Here is a 16,299-nt window from a genome sequence, read left to right on the forward strand (position 1 = left end):
CCAGACAAGACCTTTAACCCCTTCACGACTGCCATACGGAAACTTCGAAAGGGAGCCACGACGTCTCTCCATCCCCACTGTAAATAGTGCCCCCCTGTAGATAGCAACCCTCCCTGTAAATAGCACCACCTAAACTCACTCTAGGAGTGGAATCACCGGTGTCAGATCGCTCTGTGCCATGGAAACCCGCTTCTAGGGAGAGAGCCCCTGACGTCACTGTCCACCGTCAGGGGCTCTCTCTAGGAGCGGAATTCCTGGTCGACAATCTGAATGTGGATTCTGCTACTGGAGAAACCACTGGCGTCACTATCCATATTTGGACACGGACGTCAGGGGCTACTCCTGGAGTGGAATCCCCGGCCAGATCGATTCCGCTCCTACAGGGAGCTACAGAGGTGCCATTTACAGGAAGGGGTGCCAATTACGGAGGGATGGTGCAATCTACAAACTACAGGGGGGGAGGTGCAATCTACAGGGGGGATGGCGAAATCTACAGGGGGGGGTGGCGGCGCAATCTGTGTATATATATATATATATATATATATATACACACACACACATATATATGTGAATATATGTGTGTGTGAGTGTGTGTATCTATGTATATATATGTGAATATATGTGTGTGTGTGTATCTATGTATATATATATATGTGAATGTATATAGGTGTGTGCATGTATGTCTATGCATACATACACACACACATACATACACATATATATATATATATATATATATATATATACATACATACACACACGTATACATACATACACAGAATTAAAGCCTCATAAGTCTTGTAAAAAACAAAGTAAATAGTTGTGATATTCAAAGCGGTTGCAAAGATATCATTTAAAGAAGTGAATATCAGAAATGGAAATTTGACCTGGACACGGGGGTATCAATGACCCTTGGTCATGAAAGGGTTAAAAGACGTTTTAATTTATAAAATAAAAAAGGGACCTCACCTAATGGCTGCAAGAGGTATCGTCTAGTGTTAAATATTCTGGCTACACCCGCTAGGGTTAATACCCAAGTTTCTGCCCACTGTTTTTCTGCTGTGTCCCTGGAGTGGTGTATGAGAATATTTCCACCTCCAGATTCAATCTTCTCCTTATCAGCTGTTGTAGAAGACTCTCGAACTTGATCTAAAAGGTGGAACAGAACCTAGGGCAAGTAAAGAAAAATAAAAAATTAGATTAACGTCAGTAACTCGTTATGAAGATCTAATCTTAACACATGTATGTACAGCGCTGTCGAATCGGATTCTAAATAAATAAAACAATTTATGTATAATAATATATTAGCTTAATACCATCATTGTTCTGTTGTCAGGTCCCTTGAGTTTATTGGACTGGAGGCCAACAAGAGAAAACTGCTAATGCTCTAAGTGATTATCAGCAAGCAACTACTTACCAGCCGAACCATCATCAGGAAACGTACAATTAAGATGAATATTTTTTAACAGACCAGCATTAATGATGAACATAAGGACCTGAACAGGTAGTAGAAAACGCATATGGGAATGGAGCTACTGTTTAGTGAACCCTTGCCTATACATTGCATTTCCATACCTTCCAAATGACAGTATGCCATGTTTGATGCTGCAGTAACGTTCCATGAGCCCCGATTGTAGAGAATAATGTCTGGCCAGCACTCTTCCTGACAGCAGGCCGCGTGTCAACACAAAGTTCCCCCAATTTGGCATATAGACAAAGCCACAGGCAATCGAATGGGGGTGCAGGGTGGAAGGGACGGTTTAAAGTTACTCCTTTTTCTTTTGCCTGCACCTGAAGCAATGTTTCCTCTCTGTTTAATTCTTTTTCTATAGTTTCTCCTCGTTGAAAGAAGTAATCGGAGATATTCCACTGAAAAACATTATAATGGTAGTAACAAAGTTAAACACAGTTAGGAAAAATGCATTTATGTACACAAAGTGTTTCTTTAGTGCCTTCTTCTGGATAAACATAGCTTTTTTTTTTTTATAAAAGGAACATTTTTGCCCACCATAAATGCTGAGATAAGCAGCATCCAGCGATCTAGCGGTTTATGAAGCACTGGCCAGGTATAAAATCTTCATACATGTGTAAAAGTCATTTGATGTGCTTATACACAACTAAACTAGAAGCAAATGTTTGGAGACCATCAGCTACACATAATGATATACAAAGCCCACTCACCAGCAAACCAATAGACGTTAAACTAATATTCAACTCTTGATTCTGAAGTCCAAAGCTTCCGGCCACCTCTACAACGATCTGCAGGCAAGTGCAAGGCATAGTGGGAAGGAAGTCTGTCACAACCAACTGAAGGCACTGGAAAGAAGTCCGAATTAAAGATTCCCTAAAACAAAAAGGGATTGTATAAGAAAAAGGCTTGTGTGAGTAAAAAGGTAGACTATTTCTCTAAATGCTCACCCCTGATCATTTCTTATTGCTCCGATGACTCCTAAAACCAGTGGCCATCCAGGTCCTAGACTATCTCCTTGGTTCTGCAAAATTTGTAACACACATTCCAACTGCTTGTGACGGATATCATGGTGATTTATAGAAGAAAGCTCCTTCAAAGGGTTCAGGAGAAGCAATTGTAGCCTCTGAGAGAGAAAACAAGGCTTCAATAATACATTCAATATACTAGAACTACAATGATAAAGTAAGTCACTTATCAATTACATAAGTGCAGTGTAAGCCGCCGAAAGGCAACAGCGGGATACCTGGTTTTGGGAGAGTTCTGGCTCATGCTTAAAAGCCAGCCCTGATTTTATCAAAGATGTTAATGCTTCCGCTCCCCATTCTCTCATTCTGGAGTTTGGATGCTGACAAACCTATGAAAAACAAGGAATACAGTAAAAAGAGTATTTTATCAAATAGAAAAAAGGAAACAAATTATATGAATGTATTTTCTACTGTTAGTCATATCTTACATGTACATAATCAAAAACGTATAGTTTTCACATAATACTACAATATGTTCAACCGACCCTTGAACATTACGCCACTACAGTGGTAAACTATATAAAAGGGCAAGAGATTTTTTTATTAAAATAACCTTGGTCTTGCAGGAGAGTACACGTTACCTTTACCAAATCCTATTATAAAGCTTCTGATACGCAGCTGGTTAATGTTGATTTTGTCAAAACATTGCAAAGCAATAATCAATATTTGACATACATGCATAAATATGTAGCATTACATTGACCCATTTAAAAATGCCAAAGACTCCAAGATCTTTCTGCATCCCCATAGTCATGTTTGTTTGAGCTAGTATTATCATTTAGAAGAACACCCGCATACTTTCTTTATTATTGGAGTGCAAAATCTAAAAAAATCTGACTTTATCATGGAACATCACTGAAACGGTGCAGAAAATGTAATGAAGATACGACATGTGAAATATCCAAGTCTTTATGAAGAAACAATAGAAAATATATCATTGTAGCTTAACCCCTTCACGACAGCCATATACTTTCCAAAGCTGATGCCCCGTGTAGTTGTCACGTATATAACCTTTGGCAGCCTGGAACGGCTTTTAATATGTTCAGTGTGAGCGCTGCACTTTCCTGTCTGCCGGCTCTCTCCACAAGTGGCGGCATCTCTCTCCCTTAGTTTGCTCAGTAACCATATGTTATCACAGCTAGTGAGCTTAGAAGTACAGCGCTGCTCACACTGAAGCAGTGCTGCACTTTTCAGTATAGCGGCTCTCTTCCAAATGGAGTCACCGGCCAGAGAATGGCAAGAGCTCTGGAAGGGGACTCCTGTCTTGGGAAAGCCTTTCCTTGTAGAACACGCCACCCCCACCCCCCATGTAGATAGCGCCACTGTAGCGCTCTCTAGGACTGCAATCCATGGCCAAAGCTATTCCAACATTTTGACCAGGGATTGTGCTCCTAGATGGAGTCACTGACGTCACGGTCTACATATGGACAATGACGTCAGGGGCTAGCTCTAGGAGCAGAGTCCACGGCCAGAGCGTTGCCGACACTATGGCCGGAAACTCCGCTTCTAAAGGGAAGCCCTGAAGTCACTGTCCGTATATGCACAGTGACGTCAGGGGCTCCTTCAGGAGAGGAATCCATGGCCAGAGCGTCGGCAATGCTCTGGCCGGGGACTCCATTCCTAGAGGCAGCTTCAGTGGCGCTATCTACAGGGGGGCGGCGCTATCTACAGGGAGGTGGCGCTATCTTCATGCGCACTGTGGCCCTATATGGGCGCTATCTACATCGTGCCACACGCAGTGCCCATGTAGATAGCGCCAGTGTCGCCCTGTAGATCGTGACCATATAGTGCACTATATACACTGGGCATTATCTTTGTGGGCACTGGCACTATCTACAGTCGGCACTGTGGTACGATCTACTTAGGCACTGTCGTGATTTTACATGTTGGGGCAAGAAAAAACCCTGACAAATGAAATTCATCCATATTTTTTTTTAACGTCCAAGAAAAACGGATGGCAAACGGCGGTTAAAAACAATCAGACGGCTGGGAAACGGATGAAAATATTGAGACACTATGCAAAAGGCCATGAAAATCTGACAGTTGATCAGTTTTTTTACGGCCTTTTTTTCACGGTTGTGTGAATATAGCCTTATAGCCTTCTTCTCTCCTCACAGCGATACAGGCTGACGGAGAGAGAAGACGACGGATTTGTTACAGAGCTGCAACAATATATATATATATATATATATATATATATATATATATATATATATATATATATATATACACACGCACACTCCTCAACATTGAAATTGCAACACCACACAGGGCAAGCTGTAAGGTTGTGCAAATCGAGGGATTAGCAGGTGTTGCTAAGATCTGCAAATGATCATATTTTCAAGCACCTAGCTCCAATCGGTGGCATAAAAGCCAGATTGAAAGAAAAGTGTTTTTTAGCCACATGAAACCTCAAAAATCAATCAAGTGGTGTGGGTGATTGTGCGATGCCTCCTGCTCATCTATGTGCCAGTTATCGCCACTTGTCGCAAACTGAGAAGGACAAAATCCTAGAACTGAGACACCTTGGTTTATCACTCAGTCAGATCGCTATGGTCCTAGGCCGAGATGTCAAGACTGTTCAATGTTGCGTGCCCTGGAGGTTGGGAGAACGACGACGAACAGGAATGACAGCGAGAGGTGCATGGGCAGATCGTCTGATTGGAAGAATGGCCCGTAGTGATCCATTCTGTACGGCAAGTGAAATTGGATGTCACATCCAAAGACTAGGGCGGCAACCAGTATTGACACAAACCATCAGACGGAGTTTGCACGACATTGGGCTAGGAGTCAGACGTCCAGGTACAGGTGTTCCATTGACCATACGCCACCGCTCTCAAAGGCAATCATGGTACACAGCAGGACATCAATGGAGACTGGAATGCATGTGTATCCTCTTGATGGATGAGTCCCGCTTTTATCTCTGACACAATAATAGCCGGAGATTGGTCTGGAGACCACTTGGACAACACCATATAGAGGCCTTCCCAAGGGAATGTTATACCAGTCCTACTCCCGGGATTATGGTGTGAGGTGGAATAATGTAATGCCAGACCCGTCTAGTCTTCATTTCAGGTACACTAACAGCTCAGCATTACATTGATTTGGTTGTGGAGCCAATGGTACGGCCACTTCTCCAAAGTGTCCCAGAAGCAGTTTTTGAACAGCACAAAGCCAGGCCGCATGTTGCTCTTGTACTGTGGACAGCCTGCGTGGCCTAAACGTGCTACCAAGGTCTGCAGCGTCTTCGGACTTGTCTCCCATCGAGAACATTTGGGACGTCATTGGTCGGCAATTGCAAATGAAGCTGCCAATCTTGATGATTTGCGTGCCCAAGTGCATTCAGCGTGGCATAATATTCCTCATACAACCATTAATAACCTCATTGATAGCATGCCAAGGCGTATAAGTGCGTATATTTCTGTGTGTGGAACTCAAAATCGATACTGAATAAATCAAGATGTTTGGAATATCTTCTTTACATTTTCTTAGCATTTTCATATCATTTTCATATCATTAACATTTTTACAGATCCTGTGATCTCCGCAATTCTTAGTGATTTCTCTGCGCATAATAAAAATGTAAAAACATGGAATTAAACTAATCTAGAAAATGAAAGCCTCATATGTCTTGTAAAAAAAACGAAGTAAAAATAGTTATGATATTCAAAGCGGTTACAAAGATTATCGTTTAAAGAAGTGCATATCAGAAACGTACACAGGGGCATCAAAGTCCCTTACGCCTCATGCACACGACCGTGTGTGCCGTCCGAGTCCCGTCAGTGATCCGAGGAAAGATAGGACATGTTCTATCTTTCCTCAGATCGGAGACTCGGACCATTTTTCACTGACCCAATTCCCCCACTAAAGTGAATGGGTCTGTGAAGACTATCAGGTGCGACTCGGATGCCGTCAAAAACGTCCCAAGTGGCACATTGGTCGTGTGCATGTGGCATTAGTCGTGAAACGGTGGATAATTTGAGTTCTTTTCTATCTCTGTTTTGAGCTCCATATTTTGCAATCATTTATTCTTCTGTTCAGCTTACATGGTGCGGATCGGTAACGGAGGCTTTGGTCTTTAGCAATCATGAATAATACTGGAGTTCATTATATACTTAAAATAACATTTCTTTTGCTGCACATTTGCATACATAAGGAGGCAATCATGCAATATCAGCCACATATCGAATTGTTAGACCAAGTCAAGTTGTTAAAGAGGCTATCACCACATTATAAGTGGTCTATATTGTACATAATGTGATTGGCGCTGTAATGTAGATAACAGCAGTGTTTTTTATTTAGAAAAACGATCATTTTTGACGGAGTTATGCTTTATGCTAATGAGTTTCTCAATGGACAACTGCGCGTGTTTTACTATATGACCAAGTAGGCGTTGTGGAGAGAAGTGTATGACGCTGACCAATCAGTGTCATACACTTGTCCCCATTCATTTAAACAGCACATAGCGATATAGCTATATCGCTATGTGCAGCCACATAAACAGTGAATATACATTACCTCCAGCCAGGACGTGACGTCTATTCACAATCCTGACACTTCTGTAGCGTCTCGGTGATATTTACAGCAAGGCAAGCGTAATCTCGGGAGATTACGATGTAGCCTGTCATTTAAAACGAGATTACGCTTGCCTTGCTGTAAATATCACAGAGACACTACAGAAGTGTCAGGATTGTGAATAGACATGACGTATTGGCTGGAGGTAATGTATATTCACTGTCAGGACACTTGAGTAACGTTATAGTGTGTGTATGTGGCTGCACATAGCGATATAGCTATATCGCTATGTGCTGTGTAAATGAATGGGGAGAAGTGTATGACGCTGATTGGTCAGCGTCAAACACTTCTCTCCACAACGCCCACTTGGTCAAAAAGTAAAACACGCCGAGTTGTCCATTGAGAAACTCATTAGCATAAAGCTAAAATAGGTCATAACTGTCAAAAATGATTGTTTTTCTAAATAAAAACACTGCTGTAATCTACATTACAGCGCTGATCACATTATGTACACTTATAATGTGGTGACAGAGCCGCTTTAAACAATTCCTGAGCATCCTTTAGTAAGATTATTCAGAAAGTATTCAGCATCCATAAAAGAATTAGATCTGACAGTACCGTGAAAAATGCAAGTCCGTTTGGTGCTAAAATAGCTTGCATAAAATTCAGTCTAGATGTTAAAGTAACAAGCATGCAGCACATAAAACAAGGTGACAAAAATTTAACAGATTGTGCACATAAGATGCATGCAGTACAAACGTACCTTCTGATCAGGACAAGAGCAAGCAATGGAAAAAGACAGAACAGCTCATGAAAACAGATAACAGGAAACACAGTGCACAATTCTAGCTAGTAGTGTATCAAATTCATAACCACATATTGAAATAAGACCAAATACTGAGTTTTCTAACCTTTGGGATTATAAAATACGAGCTTTGTAGCCGCTCTCTGCTTTGGTTTATTGATGGAGGCCCTAAATGGGGGACTCCCTTCTCTTAACACCGAATTCCCTAATAGGGTATTGGAAAATTGGTTTTCTAAAAAGAAAAAGAAAAACTGTTGCCACATTTATGCTGCCCGAACCGTGGGCAGCATGATATAGTGACAGGTGCCCTTATAACGCTAAACTATGTATTACTCTAAAGTATTGCGGCATTTATAGAAATCATTTAATAAGTGCTGGGCCCTGGGAGAAGGGTCTGCATGGCGGCTACCCTCCAGCTTTATACAAGGTCATAACATTATACAATTTTCGCCTTCATTGTTTTCTTCCAGAGGATGAAACGTACAGAAAGTTGCATGACTAGTTACGGTTATAGTGCAGTTATCAGGGATCTGCCTTGTAACAAGCTGTGCGCCTGTGCGACAATCCCATGACCAGCATTCTATTTTCATCTGGAAGCGAACATCGAGCGTCTTCATTCAAAGTCTACAAGTAGAGATCTTATAAATCGGGAGTAGTAAATACACAAACTATATTATTAGAATTTATTCATTACACAATGATTAAGGTTCTGTTCACACTAGCGCCATGGCTTCTGTTCTCAATGGAACCAGAACAGGTATGATGGATCTGATTTTGAAGCAGATTCCAACAAAGCCTAATGGATGAAACAGACTTAAAATGGGATACATCTGGGTTCCAGGGTTTGTGACTGCAAGAATAGCACTGCAGACAACACTTATTTTTCTGTTAAAAAAAAACACCAAAAACCGATACTACATACAACTGCAGCATGAAACCCACCTTTAAAAAGCATGTTTTGTTTTTCATTTTAGCAAAGATATTAACAATAATCTAGTCCTAAAAATTACAATACAAAGGCTTTTATAGTTTAAAGCATCCCTCCGGTCTCAGGAAAAAATTATAAATGTGATGGGTAATGTGGAGTAATATTACCTGGTGCCCTCCAGTTGTGCCCCTCTGGTGTGGATCCGCCATTTTAGAGTCCCCTCTGTGTGGTCTCAAAATAGCCACAGCGCTTCTCAGACTGCGTCTAAGACACTCCCCTCTGTTCACAGATTGGATAGAACGTGCTCACAGCTCTTGCCAATCCGAGAACAGTGGGAGTGTCTCAGTCTCAAAGTCTAAGAAGCGCTACAGCCATTTTGGGACAGCACAGAGGATATCCTAAACTGGCGGATCCATGGCAGTGGAGCACAACTGGTGGACATCAGATATTATTACTCTATATACACCACCATATTTAACATTTTGTCCCTGTGCGGGAGGGTCACTTTAATGTACAGAAGAAAAATAAAACCAAATTGCCCATTGGTCAAGTTGTAAAAAACGTTTATTCCTCTAAATTGTTAGTGCTGAAAAGTATTGAACTTGATAACACAAAAGCAGAATTTTACCCTTTACATTTCACTTTTAATACACAAATCTTGATTCATCTGCATATCTGAAATGAAGACTTAAAAACTCAAAAAATATAAAATCTCAAATGGTGAAACAAGCACCAAATAAAATAAAAATGTTGCTTAAAGTATTCTCAATGTATATATTGTTAATTCATAAGCATTGACTAAAAAAAGTTTCATTCATACAGGAAATTATTTGAAACACCCATTGCTCCAAGATTAAAGACAGTTTCACTTTTAGGAAAGATTTATTCACGGTTAGGCTTCATGCAGACTGACATATTACAGATCCGTAATACTGTGCCCATAGAAAACCCATTGGCTAGTGGTTTACCTACACGTGTCTCATACAAAATACGGAAAGAAAGAAAGAAAAGAAAAGAAAAGAGATGATATGCTCCATTGCTTGCCGTATTATGGAACTATTCTGCCCTCAAAGCCATGCTTCTAGAGGATAATACGGCACCTCACAGATACATCATATGGCAGGACAGAGTTCCTAAAGCTCTTGTTACAGATTGTGGTTACTCAATGTGCCGCTGTACAGGCTCCGTGAGCAAACAATTGTTTTCCAAACCATTTAATTGGATCTGCAAACCTATATTGAGAAAACAGCAATATGAAGCATTTTACCATTAACCAGGATTTCCCACTGGCAACCACAGATGCAGCAGAGCGGAATAGTCATTTAACTATGTATCTTGTGTATCATGACAACTCACTGAGTCTTACCAGCAAAGTTTTACCAGCAATCCCATGGAAATCAAAAGATCATCATAACGTTTCATAACCTTTTGACAGTATAGATCATAAAACATCAATTTGTGGGAGTCTGACCACTGAGATCACCACAAATCCAGCAAGGACTCAAAATCTAATTAATGGGAATTAAAGAAACCACTTAGAATGTACTTGGCAGTGTGTAGAACACATTCATTTCAATGGTAAAAGACCCAGCATCTGCAGTTAGGCAAACAAGACTAAAACCAGACTGGTATCAGGATCGCTGGGGGTCCGGTGGTCAGACGCCCATTATCAATGTTTTATGACATACTATAATTAGAACATAAAACATTACAGAGAAAAAAAAAATGAATGGCAGTAAACGGTGAAATACACAGCACAATCTTTACCTCTATTAAATGACCTGTCAATGGCCTCCACAAGATTTCAATTCTGTGCATATTTACTAATCCCGTTTCCAGTAGCTTAGCAACAGCAAAAAGAGATGGTTCCTAATGGAGAAAAAGGTTGAAGAATTATATTGAAATACATGTCATAAAAAGGAGTGCTGCTGGTTGATCAAGAGGAGGCTATAAGGGTATCAATCCTGCTCGCATATCCGCCTCAATTACTGGAACGCTTGTCATTTACATTCCACTTTGGAAACAGAATAAAATAACCTCTGGCTTTAATTTGAAGGCCTACCACAATTAAAAATGTGAAAATTCAGATGTCAGTGCAATAAAACCAAATACAGTACAGCCCTGGTGCCACATCATACGTACAGGGTCCAGAAAGAGGACATTGGCAGGGTCATCACATTAAAAAAAAAATTAAGTTTTTTTTCACGAAGGAACAAAACAATTGATCTATAGGGTCAAACAAAGCCATCCCGATTCCCGACAACCTCGAAGAGTTAATGTTAATTACTTAGGCTTCATTTACACAGCCATATTAATGGACTGGAACCGGACAAAGAAAAGACTTTCCTGCTTTCCTCAGTTGTGACACAAAGAAAGTACCGGTGTGAATGAAGTCTTCGGCCAGTCAAACACGTTAAATATCATATTCATTGTATAGATCATAAAAAATTAAAAAGGTTTGCCATTTACATGCGGTTAAAAAAAAAATTATTGAGTGAAGCGTTATGACATTTATTTACATAGTATGGCACCAGCTGGGGTTCAAAGTGTATAGTGGGATTGTATGGCTTACCCATGCGTCCTAATGTTATGTGTATATTTTGAAAATTTTCAATAAAAATACAGTTGAAACCAAAGTGTATAGTGATCTGCAGGTCTACCTAATTAGCTCAGTGCTGGTGGACACTCCTTCTCAGTCACTCTCCCCTACAGAGCAGCCAATAGGAATAGCTTTCTGCCCTGCTGGTCAGGGAAGGAGCACAGCTTCTGCAGTAGCATGGCAGTAAAGCTGAGCAGACTACTTCTGCAGGGGTAGTAAGAAGGGAATATATTGTCAGCTGACTGATGGGGAAAGAGGCCGTTTCTGAATATATCCCCTCCCCTGGCAGCATAGATTAGCAGCAGACCCAAAGGGAACACGGAAGCAAGAATTGTTGGGTAAGGTATTTTTTTATATGCTAGAAACACTGCACATTACTTTACAATAGCTATTAACAGCATTTCTGGAGTTTTGGTATTAAAAGGATTCATGGGATAACCCCTTTAAAGTCAGCTGATTGTGCCAATTTTGGTGGGCTTGGCCAACAATTTAACAGGTGTGGCGGCAGCCCAACAGTCCTCCTGTGGCAAACTTGAGGAAAAGGATGAGGAATGAAGGCTTTCAGCATAAACCATGCTTATTTCAGCAGTGAGATAATCTAATGTGGCAAATAAACTCTTTAGGGACTGCCAGCTGCCTAGTGTGAGTACCCAAGCAAAAAACTCTCCACGTCTTCATCTCCTTAAACCACTGTGAGTATGATGGGAGGGAGGTTTAGTGGAATATTGGCATGATCTGCAGTCACACCTGTATTTTTAGGTTTTTAATTAATAATACAAAGAACTATGTCAGAAATCGAAAAAGTAAAAAATTCTTACAATTTTTTACCATGCAGATAGTTATTTCATTTATTTATTCTTAAGATTATCAGCTTTATAATAGAATATCAAAACAACTAGAAAGTGTTACGCTCTCTTAACAGCAAAGATAGCGTTCGTTTTTTTTTTGGTCTTGGGAAAAAAAAAAACACGAAAAAATTAACCGCTTTGATATTAATACTAAAATGAAAGAATATTACAACAAAAACTTGAACTTTGAACACAGGTAGTACTGTAATTCTATCAAAACACACTCTAAGCTTTCTTAGTGATGCCAAACACTATCAAGCAGAGAAAATAAGGAAATCTGACAGATTGCATAACCTGATCAAAGATTTCAGAACAAGCTGCTATTATTACTTATTAGTTTTTATTTCAAAGAAGATAGTGAATGACAGGTACAATAAAACTGCCAGAAGACTTCTTTTTTTTTTTTGCCAATACCCCTAATTCCAGGGAAATGAATACCCCTAATTCCAGGGGGAAAAAAAACAGGTTTTCCAAAAGTCATAAATTATCACCAATACACAGTATTGGGGGTTCTCACGATCGGTCAATTGGTGGAGACCCCAGCGATCATAAATGATCACCTACACACAGTATAAGTGATCATTTTCTGATTTTGAGAGTACCCTTTTAATTTTCTGAGTCATTTCCAGGCAATTGCAAGCAGCCCTCTTAAACCTAAACCTTACTATATACTGAACCTTGCTGTGGCCACTGCAGGGGAAACGTATGGATGGCTCCAGCTGCTTTCTGAAGCCAGAACCACAGCAATAAAAAGGCTGGTTTCAATTTAAAGAGCTGTTGTCTTTATGAGCCAATGAAATATCATGCCATTGTTAGAGGAAATTTCAGGAGGCACGACAAAAGTTGGTTGGTTATAAATCAATTTCTTTAGCTCCACTATACAACAGAGAGACCTTATCTCTAAAGGAAGAGATCTGGTACAGAGGTGAAACCTGGGACATTATTGGACGCTGACAGTTGCATGTAACCAATAGATTCTCAATGGCTTTGTGCAGATCTGTAGACAGCGGTGGTTAGGAAGAAACATACTTTATCGTGATCTATGAGGTAGAGAGTTTATTGCAATGGAGAAGAATTTGGGAGAGGCTGGAGGAGCAGGGAAAGTGGCACTGTAAGGCCTCATGCACACTTCAGTTTTTTCCTTCAGGGTGCTATCTGTTTTTGTCACTGATCGCACCCTGAACCCATTCATTTCAATGGGGCCATGCACACTTCCGCTTTTTTTACGGTCCGTTGCTCCTTTCCGATCCAAAGTAGAGCATGTCCTACTTTGGTCCGGGATTCCGTGACCGTGAGGCCCATGCAAGTCAATGGGGCCGTCAAAAAAACTGAAGGCACACGGTAGGCATCCGTGTGCCGTCCGTGTGTGACGGAGCCGTTGCCTAGCAACCGCCGGGCGGGCAGAAAAACATTAGAAAAATATTACACTAATCGGCAGCCACTTGTCTCTATCAATAACTGATAGAGAAAAGAGGCTGCTGATTAAAAATAAAATAAAAAGCATTTCATACGTACCCGGTCGTTGTCTTGGTGACGAGTCCCTCTTCTTCCTCCAGTCCGACCTTCTTTTGTGACGCGGCAGCCTGTGATTGGCTGCAGCGGCGACATGGATTGAACGTCATCGCTGGAGGCCGGACAGGAGGAATGTAATTATGAATTATTTTTATTTTTTTTATTACATTTAATTGTATTTTCCACGCGCCGAGCATGGTACTGTCACCCTGGACAGTACCATGCTGGGCGCACGGAAACGGAAACACGGAGTGCACACGGGAGTGCACACAGAAACCACACCGACGCCAAAACGGGTTCACGGACCCGTCAAAAGCGGCCGTGAAAACGGTGACGTAAGTGTGCACGAGGCCTAAGACTCCTACTAGACAGCACAAGGTTAGTTCAGCTGCCACTATTAGGCAGGCACTGGAAGTCACAATTATGCAAGTCACATTATTGCAGTGTGACACTATTATTTTGGGCAGAAAGTGGCGATAGAGTCTACACTGTATGGGGGTGTGATAGACAGATAGAGCGATAGATATTTCAAAACTGTGATCAATGTATTACTCTCGTTCACCTATTCTATACTGGATCTCCCCATCACCTATCCGATTACACATTTTCACATGATGCTGTATGTACCACACATCTATTCTAATACTGGACTATCCCCCACATGTATTCCATTACAGGCTACCCCTCCAGGTGCAATATCTATGCCTTTCATTAATATTCAAAAATATGTTCCATTCAAAGCTGCCACAGTTCTCAGACACATGTTTACAGCCCTGGTGCTTCTTACCTTGCTGTTTCCATATGCCATGTCCATAGCCTCCAGAGATAATGAGCAAAGTGCATTAATGAGATGGTGCAGGGACACATCATCCAGGTATCTGAAATAATAAGAATATCGCCTTCGTGAACAGCAGTCTGCTTTCCTTTAAATATCACATGTCAACTTAAAGCAGAAGCTTGATGTAGCCTCCATTTTCCAGTCTACAACAGAACTTTGTCATTATGCCAGGACATTATAAAACATGGTGTAATGGGGAGAAACTTCATTTTTTTTCAGATTTATAGTCGTACAGTAACCAAAGGAGTCTGGATTTGTAATCATTATCCTTTCGAACATTAACCAACCCTTTGTTCTATTTTGAGAATATCTGTGGCACTCTATGTAGATGATTGGATGCACTTAGTAGGGTTCCCACCATGTAGATCATAGAAAGATAAAACTAGAGCACTTCGCAGTTTTAAATTGCAGTATTCATTTATTCAGAAAAAGGCTAAATGAATTTGTGTAACGTTTCGGCCTTTATTTTGGCTATTGCCGCTGTCTATCGGATTAAACTGCTGGGCGATGGATGTAGCGCTAGGAAACGGTAGTGTTACCAGGGGTATAATCAGATATTTGGGAGGATTGCGGTCATGAAATCCCCTCCGAATGTCATATTTTCATTGGTACTGAAATGAGTACATTTCCAGGACAATTACAATCAGCAAATCTAAATAAAAGCAGACTAATAAATAGGAGGTTCCCCCCTTGCAATCAAAGTTTTTTTGGGATTGTCACAATACATCTACAAGACATAAAGCATCTTTTACAAATAGTTTTCATTTCCTATTGTGTTAGGTCAACAGCATCTATGAAGACAAAACAGACTATAAACTAACCCCTTGTGTTATCCTACAGCAGGGACACACACATACATAATAGGGCCTTGCCAACTTTACCCAACTCCTCTCGCAGAAAAAGTGGACCAGCTGCTTCACAAAAATTACACAAAGTCTGAACACCATTTTTTTTTTTTTTTTTACACCAGACAACTGGCATTAATACATTAAAAAAACGCTATACAGCTCGTCATGCCCGCAGCCACCACTAGGGGGGAGCTTGGTTCACATGAGCAACGGTTGTAAACGAAGTTTGGGACAGATGGAAGGAAGTATGATTGCAAGATCAGGTTACATAGAGTTTATTAGTAGACTGTTACCACACAGACATATAGAACTATGCCAACATATAATCTGTAGACACAAAACAATAGGAGACTAAAGGCCCTTTTACCCTGGGCAATTATCGGGCAGACAAGCGTTTATATAACACTCGTTGACGATAATTGCCCTGTGTAAAAAGGGCAGCGATCAGCAGATGAACAAGCAAACGCACGATCATCTGCTGGTCATATTGCGTTAAAAAAAAATGAAATATTATCGTTGTCGGCAGCGCATCTCCCTGGGAGACGTGCTGCCGACATGATAATAATGTATGGGGACGAGCGATCGGAGTAACGAGCACTTGTCCCTGTACATAGTTCCTTGTGACAGGAGCAAACGAGCTAGTGTAATAGGGTCTTTAGACTAAAAGCAAAGTGGTTTCATTTTTATTGGAACAATAAAAAAAAAAAAGTGGCTGTAAGGGCCAGTTCACACAGAGTTTTTTGACCCGTTTTTTGATGCAGAAACTGCGTCGGAAAATGTGCCAAAAAACGTCCGAAAATGCCTCCCATTGATTTCAATGGGAGTTGGACGAGTTTTTTTACCGCGAGCAAAAAAAACGCGCCGCGGTAAAAAGAAGCGACATGACCCATCTTGAGGCGGTTTCCGCCTCC

At 40.9% G+C, this 16,299-nt stretch overlaps 1 protein-coding gene across 5 annotated transcripts in view; it reads right to left on the minus strand.

Moving 5' to 3' along the window:
* MON2 (MON2 regulator of endosome-to-Golgi trafficking) overlaps positions 1 to 16,299 on the minus strand; it is a 97,521-nt gene that overhangs the window by 40,830 nt on the left and 40,392 nt on the right. For all 5 annotated transcript variants that reach the window (XM_075856780.1, XM_075856781.1, XM_075856779.1 and 2 more), the window contains exons 19-25: positions 14,490 to 14,580; positions 10,511 to 10,612; positions 2,715 to 2,825; positions 2,419 to 2,594; positions 2,182 to 2,344; positions 1,576 to 1,869; positions 970 to 1,168 (exon numbers count right to left, since the gene is read on the minus strand). In XM_075856780.1, coding sequence (XP_075712895.1) covers positions 970 to 1,168; positions 1,576 to 1,869; positions 2,182 to 2,344; positions 2,419 to 2,594; positions 2,715 to 2,825; positions 10,511 to 10,612; positions 14,490 to 14,580 — 1,136 coding nt within the window. The remainder of the gene's footprint in view (positions 1 to 969; positions 1,169 to 1,575; positions 1,870 to 2,181; positions 2,345 to 2,418; positions 2,595 to 2,714; positions 2,826 to 10,510; positions 10,613 to 14,489; positions 14,581 to 16,299) is intronic.

Source organism: Rhinoderma darwinii, chromosome 3 (assembly GCF_050947455.1).
Source record: "Rhinoderma darwinii isolate aRhiDar2 chromosome 3, aRhiDar2.hap1, whole genome shotgun sequence".
NCBI lineage: Eukaryota > Metazoa > Chordata > Amphibia > Anura > Rhinodermatidae > Rhinoderma > Rhinoderma darwinii.